This window comes from Cherax quadricarinatus, chromosome 59 (genome assembly GCF_038502225.1).
Source record: "Cherax quadricarinatus isolate ZL_2023a chromosome 59, ASM3850222v1, whole genome shotgun sequence".
NCBI lineage: Eukaryota > Metazoa > Arthropoda > Malacostraca > Decapoda > Parastacidae > Cherax > Cherax quadricarinatus.
The window spans coordinates 20,922,941-20,942,518 of record NC_091350.1 but is presented as its reverse complement, the minus strand read 5'-3'; the positions used below and the strand labels follow the sequence as shown (position 1 = coordinate 20,942,518).

Sequence of the window (19,578 nt, the reverse complement as noted above, 5' to 3'; positions counted from 1 at the left end):
GTTAGTTTGAGGACTTTGTCAGTCACTTGTTTTAAGTCTAGTCGAGTCTTGGGACATAGCGAACTACTTAGAGCACTTACACACATACACACTTACTTGTACATATTTGTAATATCTTATTAAATGTTAATGTACCAGACGGTACTTAAGAATTATAAATGTGATATGTGCTTTCATCACAATAATATTGAACTCGAGAGAAGTGATATTATTTTGATTACTGTGATTAATTTAATTTAATTTAATTTGATAATATACCTCTAGACTTAATAAATTTATTAAATTTTAATTTCTCTAGCTAGTAGCCTACCAGTTGTAATCCTGAAGCACTATTGAATCATACTGAATTCTAATGGATAATTGGACAAGGATACTGACTACTTGTTACGAAAACCCAGTAACAGGCTGGATGCTAGAAGGGCAGTCCTTTCTAGTATTCACTGGAGATCTCTAAGCTTTTAGAATCGCGTTTTTTGTAACATGCAACTAAAGTGACATTTTATTGTGGCAACGTTTCGCTCTCCAGGAGCTTTGTCAAGCCGAAAGATTTCAGTGAAATACGGAAAAATGCAATAGAATATCCACATCTTCGTCAACATGCACAACGACGAACACTTTCTTGTTTCTCAACTACTTACTGTTGTGAATCCTCACTTCCCTACTTAACCCAAATCAAGACGACCTTAAGGTCCCAAATAACGAATACGCAGCTGGAGGATCAGGTGACACTGTGACCTCATGTTTCAACCAAATATCCAAATGCTTCCCCTCAAAAAAGCAGTAATAACAAAGTTTATAATAATTAAAAAAAAAAAAAAAAAAGTATTTTTTTTTGAAATTACAGAATCAAAATTTCTTGAATGCAGCCACATTATAAAGATTATAGGAAACTTTAATGAGACTTTTCAACATTATAAGGTCCCCCCCCCTGACCTAGGCACACATCTGCACACAACTTACAAGAGATACGGAAGAAAGTGATAAAATACGTAATCAACCCAGTGAAAAGTATGTTTATCGTGGGTACAATTAGAGAAAACTGTGTCAGTGTCAGTGGGCCAAGACTTTTGAACTTGCTACCAGCAGGTAACAAATATTAACGAAAAAAATACAGAAGTGTTCAAGGAGGCAATAGACGTCTTCCTTGTCCAAGTGACTGATCAAACAGTGAAGGCTATTTGTGTCATCGAGCAGCCAAGAGCAACAGCCTACTTGATCAGTGAACAAGGAAGCCTGGCCTCAGGTTGGAATGCTAAGGTAAGAAACCTTCAAACCTGTCACGGACTCGAATATACTTATACCTCCTCCCATGGGAGACTAAAGTCTCGAGACACTCCCCAGATAGGGAGTCAAGGTCGGGTCACCACTACTTGGAAAAGACCCGGGCCGGGAGAATACCGGGGAATAAAAAAAAAAAAAACTATTCCCTAAGAGTTACAAGAAAACAACCGCGATAAAGCACTGACAACACGACAAAAAAAATGCCCATTAACCTCAACGTAACGACTGACCGGACTGAAACCCGCCAAATTATGAAGGAATGTACTACGCAGCGTGATATATTTCAATTATGATAATTTTACAAGGATTTATATAAAACCTAAACGCTACTTGTAACACGTTTTATGTGATCGTTTAATATGAAGTTTGGAAAACGTTTTCTACTAAACTCAAAACACAGTCCGTCCTGTTAATAACATACAATATTTCACTGTTGCTAAAACAATCAAATGGACGAGATTATAGCCTGATTATCTGGTGGTGGCTGGGTCACTGCTTCTACAGTGGTGGCTGGGTCACTGCTTCTACAGTGGTGGCTGGATCACTGCTTCTACAGTGGTGGCTGGATCACTGCTTCTACAGTGGTGGCTGGGTCACTGCTTCTACAGTGGTGGCTGGGACACTGCTTCTACAGTGGTGGCTGGATCACTGCTTCTACAGTGGTGGCTGGGACACTGCTTCTACAGTGGTGGCTGGGACACTGCTTCTACAGTGGTGGCTGGGACACTGCTTCTACAGTGGTGGCTGGATCACTGCTTCTACAGTGGTGGCTGGATCACTGCTTCTACAGTGGTGGCTGGGTCACTGCTTCTACAGTGGTGGCTGGGACACTGCTTCTACAGTGGTGGCTGGCTCACTGCTTCTACAGTGGTGGCTGGGACACTGCTTCTACAGTGGTGGCTGGATCACTGCTTCTACAGTGGTGGCTGGATCACTGCTTCTACAGTGGTGGCTGGGTCACTGCTTCTACAGTGGTGGCTGGGTCACTGCTTCTACAGTGGTGGCTGGATCACTGCTTCTACAGTGGTGGCTGGGACACTGCTTCTACAGTGGTGGCTGGGTCACTGCTTCTACAGTGGTGGCTGGGTCACTGCTTCTACAGTGGTGGCTGGGTCACTGCTTCTACAGTGGTGGCTGGGTCACTGCTTCTACAGTGGTGGCTGGATCACTGCTTCTACAGTGGTGGCTGGGCTTCTACATCACTGCTTCTACAGTGGTGGCTGGGTCACTGCTTCTACAGTGGTGGCTGGGCTTCTACAGTGGTGGCTGGATCACTGCTTCTACAGTGGTGGCTGGATCACTGCTTCTACAGTGGTGGCTGGGTCACTGCTTCTACAGTGGTGGCTGGGTCACTGCTTCTACAGTGGTGGCTGGGTCACTGCTTCTACAGTGGTGGCTGGGTCACTGCTTCTACAGTGGCTGGCTGGCTGGATCACTGCTTCTACAGTGGTGGCTGGGTCACTGCTTCTACAGTGGTGGCTGGATCACTGCTTCTACAGTGGTGGCTGGATCACTGCTTCTACAGTGGTGGCTGGATCACTGCTTCTACAGTGGTGGCTGGGTCACTGCTTCTACAGTGGTGGCTGGGTCACTGCTTCTACAGTGGTGGCTGGATCACTGCTTCTACAGTGGTGGCTGGATCACTGCTTCTACAGTGGTGGCTGGATCACTGCTTCTACAGTGGTGGCTGGATCACTGCTTCTACAGTGGTGGCTGGATCACTGCTTCTACAGTGGTGGCTGGGTCACTGCTTCTACAGTGGTGGCTGGGTCACTGCTTCTACAGTGGTGGCTGGGTCACTGCTTCTACAGTGGTGGCTGGGTCACTGCTTCTACAGTGGTGGCTGGGTCACTGCTTCTACAGTGGTGGCTGGGTCACTGCTTCTACAGTGGTGGCTGGGTCACTGCTTCTACAGTGGTGGCTGGATCACTGCTTCTACAGTGGTGGCTGGGTCACTGCTTCTACAGTGGTGGCTGAGTCACTGCTTCTACAGTGGTGGCTGGGTCACTACTTCTACAGTGGTGGCTGGATCACTGCTTCTACAGTGGTGGCTGGGTCACTGCTTCTACAGTGGTGGCTGGGTCACTGCTTCTACAGTGGTGGCTGGGTCACTGCTTCTACAGTGGTGGCTGGGTCACTGCTTCTACAGTGGTGGCTGGGTCACTGCTTCTACAGTGGTGGCTGGGTCACTGCTTCTACAGTGGTGGCTGGGTCACTGCTTCTACAGTGGTGGCTGGATCACTGTCACTGCTTCTACAGTGGTGGCTGGATCACTGCTTCTACAGTGGTGGCTGGGTCACTGCTTCTACAGTGGTGGCTGGGTCACTGCTTCTACAGTGGTGGCTGGGTCACTGCTTCTACAGTGGTGGCTGGGTCACTGCTTCTACAGTGGTGGCTGGGTCACTGCTTCTACAGTGGTGGCTGGGTCACTGCTTCTACAGTGGTGGCTGGGTCACTGCTTCTACAGTGGTGGCTGGGTCACTGCTTCTACAGTGGTGGCTGGGTCACTGCTTCTACAGTGGTGGCTGGGTCACTGCTTCTACAGTGGTGGCTGGGTCACTGCTTCTACAGTGGTGGCTGGGTCACTGCTTCTACAGTGGTGGCTGTCACTGCTTCTACAGTGGTGGCTGGGTCACTGCTTCTACAGTGGTGGCTGGGTCACTGCTTCTACAGTGGTGGCTGGATCACTGCTTCTACAGTGGTGGCTGGGTCACTGCTTCTACAGTGGTGGCTGGGTCACTGCTTCTACAGTGGTGGCTGGGTCACTGCTTCTACAGTGGTGGCTGGATCACTGCTTCTACAGTGGTGGCTGGGTCACTGCTTCTACAGTGGTGGCTGGGTCACTGCTTCTACAGTGGTGGCTGGGTCACTGCTTCTACAGTGGTGGCTGGGTCACTGCTTCTACAGTGGTGGCTGGGTCACTGCTTCTACAGTGGTGGCTGGGTCACTGCTTCTACAGTGGTGGCTGGGTCACTGCTTCTACAGTGGTGGCTGGGTCACTGCTTCTACAGTGGTGGCTGGATCACTGCTTCTACAGTGGTGGCTGGGTCACTGCTTCTACAGTGGTGGCTGGGTCACTGCTTCTACAGTGGTGGCTGGATCACTGCTTCTACAGTGGTGGCTGGGTCACTGCTTCTACAGTGGTGGCTGGATCACTGCTTCTACAGTGGTGGCTGGGTCACTGCTTCTACAGTGGTGGCTGGATCACTGCTTCTACAGTGGTGGCTGGATCACTGCTTCTACAGTGGTGGCTGGGTCACTGCTTCTACAGTGGTGGCTGGATCACTGCTTCTACAGTGGTGGCTGGATCACTACTTCTACAGTGGTGGCTGGATCACTGCTTCTACAGTGGTGGCTGAATCACTGCTTCTACAGTGGTGGGTGGATCACTACTTCTACAGTGGTGGCTGGATCACTACTTCTACAGTGGTGGCTGGATCACTGCTTCTACGTTAGTGGCTGGGTCACTGCTTCTACAGTGGTGGCTGGGTCACTGCTTCTACAGTGGTGGCTGGATCACTGCTTCTACGTTAGTGGCTGGGTCACTGCTTTTACAGTGGTGGCTGGGTCACTGCTTCTACAGTGGTGGCTGGATCACTACTTCTACAGTGGTGGCTGGATCACTACTTCTACAGTGGTTGCTGGATCACTGCTTCTACAGTGGTGACTGGGTCACTGCTTCTACAGTGGTGGCTGGATCACTGCTTCTACAGTGGTGGCTGGGTCACTGCTTCTACAGTGGTGGCTGGGTCACTGCTTCTACAGTGGTGGCTGGGTCACTGCTTCTACAGTGGTGGCTGGATCACTGCTTCTACAGTGGTGGCTGGGTCACTGCTTCTACAGTGGTGGCTGGGTCACTGCTTCTACAGTGGTGGCTGGGTCACTGCTTCTACAGTGGTGGCTGGGTCACTGCTTCTACAGTGGTGGCTGGGTCACTGCTTCTACAGTGGTGGCTGGGTCACTGCTTCTACAGTGGTGGCTGGGTCACTGCTTCTACAGTGGTGGCTGGGTCACTGCTTCTACAGTGGTGGCTGGGTCACTGCTTCCACAGTGGTGGCTGGGTCACTGCTTCTACAGTGGTGGCTGGGTCACTGCTTCTACAGTGGTGGCTGGGTCACTGCTTCTACAGTGGTGGCTGGGTCACTGCTTCTACAGTGGTGGCTGGGTCACTGCTTCTACAGTGGTGGCTGGGTCACTGCTTCTACAGTGGTGGCTGGATCACTGCTTCTACAGTGGTGGCTGGGTCACTGCTTCTACAGTGGTGGCTGGGTCACTGCTTCTACAGTGGTGGCTGGGTCACTGCTTCTACAGTGGTGGCTGGATCACTGCTTCTACAGTGGTGGCTGGGTCACTGCTTCTACAGTGGTGGCTGGGTCACTGCTTCTACAGTGGTGGCTGGGTCACTGCTTCTACAGTGGTGGCTGGGTCACTGCTTCTACAGTGGTGGCTGGGTCACTGCTTCTACAGTGGTGGCTGGGTCACTGCTTCTACAGTGGTGGCTGGGTCACTGCTTCTACAGTGGTGGCTGGATCACTGCTTCTACAGTGGTGGCTGGGTCACTGCTTCTACAGTGGTGGCTGGGTCACTGCTTCTACAGTGGTGGCTGGATCACTGCTTCTACAGTGGTGGCTGGGTCACTGCTTCTACAGTGGTGGCTGGATCACTGCTTCTACAGTGGTGGCTGGGTCACTGCTTCTACAGTGGTGGCTGGATCACTGCTTCTACAGTGGTGGCTGGATCACTGCTTCTACAGTGGTGGCTGGGTCACTGCTTCTACAGTGGTGGCTGGATCACTGCTTCTACAGTGGTGGCTGGATCACTACTTCTACAGTGGTGGCTGGATCACTGCTTCTACAGTGGTGGCTGAATCACTGCTTCTACAGTGGTGGCTGGATCACTACTTCTACAGTGGTGGCTGGATCACTACTTCTACAGTGGTGGGTGGATCACTGCTTCTACGTTAGTGGCTGGGTCACTGCTTCTACAGTGGTGGCTGGGTCACTGCTTCTACACTGGTGGCTGGATCACTGCTTCTACGTTAGTGGCTGGGTCACTGCTTTTACAGTGGTGGCTGGGTCACTGCTTCTACAGTGGTGGCTGGATCACTACTTCTACAGTGGTGGCTGGATCACTACTTCTACAGTGGTTGCTGGATCACTGCTTCTACAGTGGTGACTGGGTCACTGCTTCTACAGTGGTGGCTGGATCACTGCTTCTACATTGGTGGCTGGATCACTACTTCTACAGTGGTGGCTGGATCACTACTTCTACAGTGGTGGCTGGATCACTACTTCTACAGTGGTGGCTGGATCACTGCTTCTACAGTGGTGACTGGGTCACTACTTCTACAGTGGTGGCTGGGTCACTACTTCTACAGTGGTGGCTGGGTCACTGCTTCTACAGTGGTGGCTGGGTCACTGCTTCTACAGTGGTAGCTGGATCACTACTTCTACAGTGGTGGCTGGGTCACTACTTCTACAGTGGTGGCTGGGTCACTACTTCTACAGTGGTGGCTGGGTCACTGCTTCTACAGTGGTGGCTGGATCACTGCTTCTAGTGGTGGCTGGGTCACTACTTCTACAGTGGTGGCTGGATCACTGCTTCTGCAGTGGTGGCTGGGTCACTGCTTCTACAGTGGTGGTTGGATCACTGCTTCTACAGTGGTGGCTGGGTCACTGCTTCTACAGTGGTGGCTGGGTCACTGCTTCTACAGTGGTGGCTGGATCACTGCTTCTACAGTGGTGGCTGGATCACTGCTTCTACAGTGGTGGCTGGATCACTGCTTCTACAGTGGTGGCTGGGTCACTGCTTCTACAGTGGTGGCTGGATCACTGCTTCTACAGTGGTGGCTGGATCACTGTTTCTACAGTGGTGGCTGGATCACTGTTTCTACAGTGGTGGCTGGATCACTGCTCCTACAGTGGTGGCTGGATCACTGCTCCTACAGTGGTGGCTGGATCACTGCTTCTACAGTGGTGGCTGGATCACTGCTTCTACAGTGGTGGCTGGATCACTGCTTGAACAGTGGTGGCTGGATCACTGCTTGTCCAGTGGTGGCTGGATCACTGCTTCTACAGTGGTGGCTGGGTCACTGCTTCTACAGTGGTGGCTGGGTCACTGCTTCTACAGTGGTGGCTGGATCACTGCTTCTACAGTGGTGGCTGGATCACTACCTCTACAGTGGTGCTGGATCACTACCTCTACAGTGGTGGCTGGATCACTGCTTCTACAGTGGTGGCTGGATCACTGCTTCTACAGTGGTGGCTGGGTCACTACTTCTACAGTGGTGGCTGGGTCACTACTTCTACAGTGGTGGCTGGGTCACTACTTCTACAGTGGTGGCTGGGTCACTACTTCTAGAGTGGTGGCTGGATCATTACTTCCACAGTGGTGGCTGGGTCACTACTTCTACAGTGGTGGCTGGGTGACTACTTCTACAGTGGTGGCTGGATCACTGCTTCTACAGTGGTGGCTGGATCACTACTTCTACAGTGGTGGCTGGGTCACTACTTCTACAGTGGTGGCTGGGTCACTACTTCTACAGTGGTGGCTGGGTCACTACTTCTACAGTGGTGGCTGGATCACTACTTCTACAGTGGTGGCTGGGTCATTACTTCTAGTGGTGGCTGGATCACTACTTCTACAGTGGTGGCTGGGTCACTACTTCTACAGTGGTGGCTGGGTCACTACTTCTACAGTGGTGGCTGGGTCACTACTTCTACAGTGGTGGCTGGGTCACTACTTCTACAGTGGTGGCTGGATCACTACTTCTACAGTGGTGGCTGGATCACTACTTCTACAGTGGTGGCTGGGTCACTACTTCTACAGTGGTGGCTGGGTCACTACTTCTACAGTGGTGGCTGGGTCACTACTTCTACAGTGGTGGCTGGATCACTACTTCTACAGTGGTGGCCGGATCACTACTTCTACAGTGGTGGATGGGTCACTACTTCTACAGTGGTGGCTGGGTCACTACTTCTACAGTGGTGGCTGGGTCACTACTTCTACAGTGGTGGCTGGGTCACTACTTCTACAGTGGTGGCTGGGTCACTACTTCTACAGTGGTGGCTGGGTCACTACTTCTACAGTGGTGGCTGGGTCACTACTTCTACAGTGGTGGCTGGGTCACTACTTCTACAGTGGTGGCTGGGTCACTACTTCTACAGTGGTGGCTGGGTCACTACTTCTACAGTGGTGGCTGGATCACTACTTCTACAGTGGTGGCTGGGTCACTACTTCTACAGTGGTGGCTGGGTCACTACTTCTACAGTGGTGGCTGGGTCACTTCTTCTACAGTGGTGGCTGGGTCACTACTTCTACAATGGTGGCTGGGTCACTACTTCTACAGTGGTGGCTGGATCACTACTTCTACAGTGGTGGCTGGGTCACTACTTCTACAGTGGTGGCTGGGTCACTACTTCTACAGTGGTGGCTGGGTCACTACTTCTACAGTGGTGGCTGGGTCCCTTCTTCTACAGTGGTGGCTGGGTCACTACTTTCTCTTCGTTAATCACAACTTTCTATAACCTTTATCTTATATTTCATATATTGCCGCTGAGGTAGGTTATAATTGAATATTTTTTATGGATAGAGGACAATCTAACCGAACGAGCACCAGACGAGCCTGGTACAAGACCGGGCCTCGGGAGCAGAAAATCTCTCGAAGCTCATCAAAGGTATATCAAAGGTAAATAAATAACCAAACATAACGTATTGTAAATATCGTAAATCAAGAAATTTGCTGTAAACTGTAAGTGAGAAATCCCAGAGAGTTTACAACTGCTTGTTTATGGTCCAGGGAATCGTTAGCCCAGCGATCCAGGCCTCAGACCAGCTCTCCAGAGATCCCGGCCTCAGACCAGCTCTCCAGAGATCCCGGCCTCAGACCAGCTCTCCAGAGATCCCGGCCTCAGACCAGCTCTCCAGAGATCCCGACCTCAGACCAGCTCTCCAGAGATCCCGACCTCAGACCAGCTCTCCAGAGATCCCGACCTCAGACCAGCTCTCCAGAGATCCCGGCCTCAGACCAGCTCTCCAGAGATCCCGGCCTCAGACCAGCTCTCCAGAGATCCCGGCCTCAGACCAGCTCTCCTAGGCTCTAAAAGAGATTTGATAGGACTGAGAAATGTGAAAGAAAACAAGAAAGTGAAGATAAGAGAGAGTGTAAGTGGACAGTCGTAACATTTACCTATCATCTCGCGTGTTCGTAAAACAAGTAAAAACATGCAGCCCAGTCAAGATTACGTAAGTTTTGTCAGGAAACAGGACAAGTGTTACCTGACACGTGTCTTAAGTCATATTATGACTCGCCCAGTCAAGATTACGGAGAAATAGTTATGGTCATGGTAACACAGAGAAATGTCGGAGAAATGGCTATTGTAATGGAGAAATGGCAATGGTAAGACGGTCACTGCAGAAGAGACTTTATTGCTAAGACTTTTGCAACCAATTAGTACAACGTTTTGCCACAAACTGGCTTGAGTAAGCCCTTGTCAAAGCCAGTTTGTAGAGAAGTGGGATGGACCGACAAGGAGTGACGTAGACTGACATCAAGGGGCATTATTGTCATGAGTGTATCAACACTAAAGCGACTACGAAACGAACATTCCTTACACTAAATCTAAGCCAGAGTTTGGAAAGTGTTCACATCCACCCCATAGAATTAAAATATCTAATACACGAATTAAAATTAATTAAAAAATAATAGCTAAATACTTGTCCGTATTCGAGGCAGGGTGACCCAAAAAGAAAGAAAATCCCCAAAAAGAAAATACTTTCATCATCATTCAACACTTTCACCTCACCCACACATAATCACTGTTTTTGCAGAGGTGCTCAGAACACAATAGTTTAGAAGCATATACATATAAAGATACACAACATATCCCTCCAAACTGCTAATATCCCAAACCCCTCCTTTAGAGTGCAGGCATTGTACTTCCCATTTCCAGGACTCAAGTCCGGCTATATAAAAACAACCGGTTTTCCTGAATCCCTTCACTAAATATTACCCTGCTCACACTCCAACAGATCGTCAGGTCTCAAATACCATTCGTCTCCATTCACTCCTATCGAACACTCTCATGCACGCCTGCTGGAAGTCCAAGCCCCTCGCCCACAAAACCTCCCTTACCCCTTCCTTCCAACCTTCTCGAGGATGACCCCTACCCCGCCTTCCCCTACAGATTTATACGCTCTCCATGCCATTCTACTTTGATCCATTCTCTCTAAATGACCAAACCACCTCAACAACCCCTCTTCAACCCTCTACTATATTTATTAACTCTCTCTCTCTCTCTCTCTCTCTCTCTCTCTCTCTCTCTCTATATATATATATATATATATATATATATATATATATATATATATATATATATATATATATATATATATATATATATACATACACACATACAGACCGGGGGGCGTTGACCCCCGGAACTCCAGGTAAAACCAAACGCGATTCGTTGTAGCCTAAGCATTAATCTCTTGAACCGGAAGTGGTCCACTTGCATAAACATCCGGAGACCTTCAAGTGGTCCATTTTTGGACTGGTCCACTAGCAGAGACAGCCAGATACCATGCAGTGGTCCACCATCTGGAGTGATTCCCTAGCAAACTCATCCAAACAGACTGGAGTGGTACATTATAATTTACAATGAGGAACGACACCATTAGAAAGGCAGTCCTGGAGGACAGTGAACCACTGCTATCAGCTAGCTGCTAGTCGGAGAACCAGATTAGCCATAGAACGAGATTAGTCATAGAATCAACTACTATGATCTTCTAGTAAGGTTCACTTTTAGCGCAGATCAAAATAATTTGGCTTTCTTTGGCTCTCAACGATTTAGTCTGGACAAGGACACACACATGTACAGTTCAGGACATGAAAGAAAACATTTCGCCAACAGAAGTTTCATTAGTTTCGCCACTAGTTGAAAAAGTCTCCTTTAATAAATGTCCCGACCTGTACACAAGTGTCCTTATCCACAGCCTGATGTTATAAGCAATCCATTTACAACCACTAGTCCGAAGTTGCTTAAGAGTGAACAAACTAGTATAGTTCACTGTAGACCAGAACAAAGTAATCTGGCTTACTTTAGCATAGAATAACGTAGTGTGGTTTTCTCTAACACAGACAATATTTGTATGGTTCTCCCTAACACAGGAAATACGTGTATGGCTCTCCCTAACAAAGGAAATACGCGTATGATTTTCCCTAACACAGGAAATACGCGTATGATTTTCCCTGACACAGAAAATACGCGTATGATTCTCCCTAACACAGGAAATACGTGTATGGCTCTCCCTAACACAGACCAAGTCGTCTAGTTTTTTTAATATATCACACTAAACGTAGAAGATACCGGTACATAAACACACAAGAGACCGGTACATAAACACACAAGAGACCGGTACATAAACACACAAGAGACCGGTACATAAACACACGAGAGACCGGTACATAAACAGCTGCATGAATATGTCAAGGAATCACCTACATTGACTGACATGAGAAGTATTAGCTCAGTGACCAGCTATGTAGGGGATGCAGGGTATTAAATAGGGGTTGAGGGAAGAACGGGGGGTTGTTATGGGCAGGTATGGGCATGTATAGGTATGACGTACCTCGCAGGGGGGCGGAGCGCTCCTGTACGACGGGACGATCTTGAAGGTCACTGAACCACGGGCTTCCCTCTGCAAAACCGGGAGAGGAGAAAAAATATTATTAGTTGTATCTTCTTGAAGACCTCCAAGGTAGCGTGCGCCCTCCCCTGCCCCTTCCTTCCTTCCCAAACACGCTCCCAAGCACGCTCGTCTGCTCACGCACGCGCACAAGCACGCTATCCAGTGTCACATCTCCATGTAAACTGACAGTCATAGTCTGACAGCCTAGCGAGCTTCAACAGTTCATTCAACTCTGGGAGCTTTCAGTCTCGTTTAAGAAATTAACATATAAATGTGTGTTTATTGCATACATACAAATGTTGCAGAAAACCACGAAATATTTATATAAATACACGGTGGTACAGAGTACTGTATTTTAAAGCAAAATACACATACATTTGTAGCTAAAGTAAACTTAAAACGAGCAAATACGCATGCGTTCTCTCTCTCTCTCTCTCTCTCTCTCTCTCTCTCTCTCTCTCTCTCTCTCTCTCTCACACACACACACACACACACATAGCAGCCTCACACGGGACTATGAGACACACTAGGACTGACAGTCGCATCATTCACCTCACAATACACAGTACTATGTCACAACCCCTCCATCGCTATGTACAACGTCTTCTCACTAAGAATCAACTTGTAGCTGCATGCACAACAGGAGATAAATAGTGTTAATAAAAGGAAGAAAAAACATTAGGTGAATCACATTAAATTAACACGGTGTGGAGCGGAAACGAAGATACAATTAATACCAGCTGTACAGTGGGGGGGGGGGATTACGAAGCAAATATAGAATACAAGGTAATAAGGATATATATAAAATAAGTAATGTAGTATTATTTTATACGTACCATCATCAATGGTGAAACATCTTACGAGATATCTGAGGCGAGTCGTGTACTTTCCTTCAAAAATATCAAACAAATGGTCATATCTCTCCACCAAACAGAGTGCATAAACATTTAAGGGGATTATAAGGAACGAAACATCAATTTTATGGATACGCTGGTTTGCCTTTACCAGGTTTACACACACACACACACACACACACACACACACACACACACACACACACACACACACACTTCTGTTCCACCATATAAACACTACATGGTGTGCAAAATAACCACAGGGGGGAGATGATGTTATTTTTCATCTTTTATCGCTCGTCGCTATTGTTGCATGACTAGTGTGTGTATGCTGCTCTTGTCTAGGGCTGCTGCGCCGGCCTTGGTGGTGTGCAGGATGTCTGGCTCTGTCCTCAGGATCAAGACAGAGCCAGATTTCTCTTAGTTTTTTAGGACATCGTCTTCTTTTCTCTTATTTTCCTTTCTACGGCTTTGGGGAATGAGGGGAAAGCCGGTCACCGACTCAGGTAGAGTGTGGATGTTTCGTTCTGCCTGGGTCTCGCATGGAAAGGTACGACTTTCCTGTTTGAGAACATTGTTCCATATAATATTTTAGCCAAGATTTGAGCACTGTTTCCTGCCCGGATACTATAACCTAAGGTTCAGTACTTATTATAATACAGAGGCCATAAACTAACGTAAAATTCGGCGTAAGCTGTGGCGGTGCTTAAGTCCAACAGCAACAAACACAACTTCCAGCTAAAATCATTTACTGATTGTGGTGGGGTGTGAAAGCCTCGCTTTGCTCTGGGCATGGTGGAATAATCCAACATCATTTATTTCTGGACCTTTACCTCCTCTATTTACCGTCTCTACACTCCGGCACCAAACATTTGCCGTCTCTGTATACTGTGTGTGGCACCCAACACCAGTTCTCTTTACACCGCAGTGCGAATATTCTTTGACTCTCCAGGCGTCTCTGACAGAGTTTTTAGCGACACACTTCACCTTTCGTTCCTGGAAAAGTTTCTTTATACGTCCAGTTAGAAATATTTCCTCCCGGTCTCCAGGAGGTACAGCTCAGGCCAAGAAGGGCTCATACGTTCAACAGGATGGCCAGATGTAAGTCGATCGAACCTCAACAATAAGAATCATCACATGCGTAGTGCAGTCGGACACCAAAGAACATCAACTGATGATCTTTGGTGTACCGGGTTTATCAAGTGATTGCTCCTGAACTGAGATCGTCAATTGATTCCTCCAGTGCCAGGGTTATCAAATGATTCCTCAACCTTGCTCCCATCAAGGTTCAATCATACACCAGTCGAGGTTCAGTCACACACACTGTTATTTACCGTCGGTCTCGCCCTCAGCATGCCCATCACAACCCTGCCATTGATTTTCTTACTTTCTCGGATGTGCTAAGCAAAAAGATAAACAAAATATTTACTCATTATTTCAATAGCATTATTATTAATAGTATTTCCGCTGAACTTACCTACGTGAAAAAAAAAAAACTGTAAACAATCTGAGCTATGGATTTGGAATAGCAAACAATATAATTAAATTTGACAAGGAGAGACAGAAAAGTCAATATGTGAAACGTACAATATACCATAATGAATGGAACGTTCAGTTTGTTGGTTAAATATGAAAAATCGTTATTGCAAATCATCGTGTGGATTCCACACACACACACACACACACACACACACACACACACCTTTCTCTCTCTCTCTCTCTCTCTCTCTCTCTTTCTCTCACTCAATTTAAACAAAAAAGAAGGGGAAAAATCACAACAGTTTCGTGATTGAAATAAAGGGAAATTAAGAAGCAACAGACATGATAAACAACATATAACTGAAGCATCCATAACACCCAGTGTTATGGATGCTGGTGCTTTAGTGGGGTTAAGAATCCATTCCTAGTGTGGAGTGCTTAATTAATGAAGCCCATTTCCACACCCAACTGAATGTTAGATCAAATTAAGAGAAACAGGGATCTTCTCTTTTCTCTAATTTTCCTTCTCTTCCTATCCTCATACAATAAATTAAGTGGAATAAATGCAGGAAAAAATAGGCAGAGATAAAGGAACTTCATGAGTGAGGGGAAAATGCTCACAGAAAACAGGATTAAAAATATGAGTCAACACGTAACATAGATGACCCACAGGTAGTCAGTCCGTGCAACATGGGCGAGCTGCATACATAAACATAGATTAGATGTTAATGTAGGGTACATATACTCAGTGTTGGGTACATATACTCAGTATTGGGAACATATACTCTGTATTAGGTACATATACTCCTGTATTAGATACATATACTCTGTAATGAACACACACATTCTCCGTGTATTGAAGGCTAAAGTAGTGATGCCCGATTCTATCACATGTTCAGATCTCAGTATTAACCCCAAACACACACACACACACACACACACACACACACACACACACACACACACTCAACACAAGGGACATTGAACACTGTGAAACACTAAACAGAACTTCAGAGGTTCAGGCTGTCTTGACCTTCCCGTCAGTTTCTGTGGGACAGGGACACAAAGAAAGTTTTAAAAATCTGATACTAAATGTTTGACTACAAAGGATGAGTAATGAAATCCCGTCCAAGACTTGAATACTTCTCACTTGACCACCAGGAATACATGTATCATACACACGTAGCTTTATAAAATACATGTATCATACACACGTAGCTTTGTAATACATGTATCATACACACGTAGCTTTGTAAACACATGTATCATACACACGTAGCTTTGTAAACACATGTATCATACACACGTAGCTTTGTAAAACACATGTATCATACACACGTAGCTTTGTAAACACATGTATCATACACACGTAACTTTGTAAAACACATGTATCATACACACGTAACTTTGTAAAACACATGTATCATACACACGTAGCTTTGTAAAACACATGTATCAAACACACGTAACTTTGTAAAATACATGTATCATACACACGTAGCTTTGTAACAAACTTGTATTATACACACGTGATTGTAAAACACGAACATACACACGTGATTTATAAAATTCATACAACATACACACGTGACCTGTAAATTGGATGTATCATTCATACATCACAGGCAAAATACATAGTGTATACAAATGATTTATAAAGTAAATGCATTATTCATGACGAAGAATACATACATAACACATATACATACATGACTTAAAATGCCTATGTATTTTCTACTTATACTCACCCAAACACTCATGGTCGCCCATACATTCACTCATGATCAACCACATGTCTACTCATGCACACCTACACATTCACTCAGCCATATATAAACTCACCCACCTACATGATTTATATACACCCGGCAACACATGACTCATATACATCTACCCACACATGACTCATATACACCCACCCACACATGATTCATATTCACTCACCCACAAATGACCCGTATTCACCCATACCTCCCTACACAAACATATCCACTTAAATCTACCCATCCACACACGCCCGCATATCCACACGTACTCATATACACTCACATATCTAAGCACATTCACCTAAGCATCCGCTCACATTCACCCATACACTCACCCACACATCCAGCAACATACCTACCTTCCTACATGCACCCAAAACCCACCCATACACCTATATTATCCACACATGCAGCCACTTATACATCCACCTGCGCAATACACACATCTGCTTCACATGACTCCTACATCAACATATGCATCTGTCCACACAGACGGAATCACACATGCAAATCCATCTACACTCCTCCCCCACATACATAACGACACAATCACCCACACATCCACTTACCGACTGACACAATCACCCACACAAAGTCAACCACGGAAATATGACATAAACATCTTTCAACATTTACCAATATTTCTCAACATATTTTAACATAATTCAACATCTTGCAACATATTACAACTTTTAACTGTGAAAATAAAAGCCTTAATAATAGCAAATTATTTAACAAAACAGAGCTACTGGGACTACATCAGTGAGTGTGGGACTACATCAGTGAGTGTGGGACTACATCAGTGAGTGTGGGACTACATCAGTGAGTGTGGGACTACATCAGTGAGTGTGGGACTACATCAGTGAGTGTGGGACTACATCAGTGAGTGTGGGACTATATCAGTGAGTGTGGGACTACATCAGTGAGTGTGGGACTACATCAGTGAGTGTGGGACTACATCAGTGAGTGTGGGACTACATCAGTGAGTGTGGGACTACATCAGTGAGTGTGGGACTACATCAGTGAGTGTGGGACTACATAAGTGAGTGTGACACTACATCAGTGAGTGTGGGACTACATCAGTGAGTCTGGGACTACATCAGTGAGTGTGGGACTACATCAGTGAGTCTGGGACTACATCAGTGAGTGTGGGACTACATCAGTGAGTGTGGGACTACATCAGTGAATGTGGGACTACATCAGTGAGTCTGGGACTACATCAGTGAGTCTGGGACTACATCAGTGAGTCTGGGACTACATCAGTGAGTGTGGGACTACATCAGTGAGTGTGGGACTACATCAGTGAGTGTGGGACTACATCAGTGAGTGTGGGACTACATCAGTGAGTGTGGGACTACATCAGTGAGTGTGGGACTACATCAGTGAGTGTGGGACTACATCAGTGAGTGTGGGACTACATCAGTGAGTGTGGGACTACATCAGTGAGTGTGGGACTACATCAGTGAGTGTGGGACTACATCAGTGAGTGTGGGACTACATCAGTGAGTGTGGGACTACATCAGTGAGTGTGGGACTACATCAGTGAGTGTGGGACTACATCAGTGAGTGTGGGACTACATCAGTGAGTGTGGGTCTACATCAGTGAGTGTGGGACTACATCAGTGAGTGTGGGACTACATCAGTGAGTGTGGGACTACATCAGTGAGTGTGGGACTACATCAGTGAGTGTGGGACTACATCAGTGAGTGTGGGACTACATCAGTGAGTGTGGGACTACATCAGTGAGTGTGGGACTACATCAGTGAGTGTGCGACTACATCAGTCAGTATGGAACTACATCAGTCAGTGTGGAACTACATCAGTCAGTGTAGGACTACATCAGTGTAGGACTACATCAGTCAGCGTGGAACTACATCAGTCAGTGTAGGACTACATCAGTCAGTGTGGGACTACATCAGTCAGTGTGGGACTACAGTCAGTGTAGGACTACATCTGTGTAGAACTACATCAGTGTAGGACTACATCAGTGTGGGATTACATTAGCCAGTGTAGGACTACATCAGAGAGTGTAGGATTACATCAGTCAGTGCAGGACTACATCAGTCAGTGTAGGACTACATCAGTCGGTGTGGGACTACATTAGTCATTGTAGGACTACATCAGAGAGTATGGAACTACATCAGTCAGTGTGGGACTACATCAGTCAGTGTAGGAATACATCAGTGTGGGACTATATCAATCAGTGCAGGACTAAATCAGTCATTGCGGGACTACACCAATCAGTGTATTACTACATCAGTTAGTGTGGGACTACATCAGTGTAGGCCTACATCAGTCAGTATGGAACTACATCAGTACGTGTGGGACTACATCATTCAGTGTAGGACTACATCAGTTTGGGACTACATCAATCAGTGTGGGACTACATCTGTGAGTGTGCGACTACATCAGTCAGTGCAGGACTACATCAGTCAGTGTGCGACTACATCAGTCAGTGTGGGACTACATCAGTGAGTGCGACTACATTCGTCAGTTTGGGACTACATCAGCCAGTGTGGGAAAACATCAGTCAGGGTGGGACTACATCAGTGAGCGTGGGACTACATCAGTCAGTGTGGGGTTACATCAGTCGGTGTGCGACTACATCAGTGTAGGACTACATCAGTGAGTGTGGGACTACATGAGTCAGTTTACAACTACATCAATCAGTGTGGGCCTACATCAGTCATTGTGGGACTACATCAGTCAATGTAAGACTACATCAGTCAGTGTGGGACTACATCAGTCAGTGTAGGACTACATCAGTCAGTGTGGGACTACATCAGTGAGTGTGGGGCTACATCAGTCAGTGTAGGACTACATCAGTGACTGTTGGACTACAGTGTGGGACTACAGTGTAGGACTACATCACTCAGTGCGGGACTACATCAGTCAGTGTGGGACTACACCAGTCAGTATTGGACTACATCAGTGTAGGACTATATCAGTAAGTGTGGGACTACATCAGTGAGTGTGGGACTACATAAGTCAGTGTGGGACTACATCAGTCAGTGTGGGACTACATCAGTCAGTGTAGGACTACATCAGTGAGTGTGCGACTACATCAGTCAGTGTGGGACTACATCAGTCAATGTGGGACTACATTAGTGTGGGACTACATCAGTTAGTGTAGGGCTACATAAGTCAGTGTAGGACTACATCAGTCAATGTGGGACTACATCAGTCAGTGTGGAACTACATCAGTCAGCGAGGGACTACATCAGTGTAGGACCACATCAGTAAGTGTGGGGCTACATCAGTCAGTGTGGGATTACATCAGTCAGTGAGGGACTACATCAGTCAGTGTGGGACTACATCAGTGAGTGTGGGGCTACATCAGTCAGTGTAGGACTACATCAGTGACTGTTGGACTACAGTGTGGGACTATAGTGTAGGACTACATCACTCAGTGCGGGACTACATCAGTCAGTGTGGGACTACACCAGTCAGTATTGGACTACATCAGTGTAGGACTATATCAGTGTGGGACTACATCAGTGAGTGTGGGA

General features: G+C 46.7%; 1 protein-coding gene across 6 annotated transcripts in view; it reads right to left on the bottom strand.

The window, feature by feature from the left end:
• The window catches only part of CASK (peripheral plasma membrane protein CASK), an 842,107-nt gene that overhangs the window by 226,134 nt on the left and 596,395 nt on the right, over nt 1-19,578 (bottom strand). For all 6 annotated transcript variants that reach the window (XM_070097782.1, XM_070097783.1, XM_070097784.1 and 3 more), the window contains exon 4: nt 11,911-11,979. In XM_070097782.1, the coding sequence (XP_069953883.1) occupies nt 11,911-11,979 (69 nt within the window). The remainder of the gene's footprint in view (nt 1-11,910; nt 11,980-19,578) is intronic.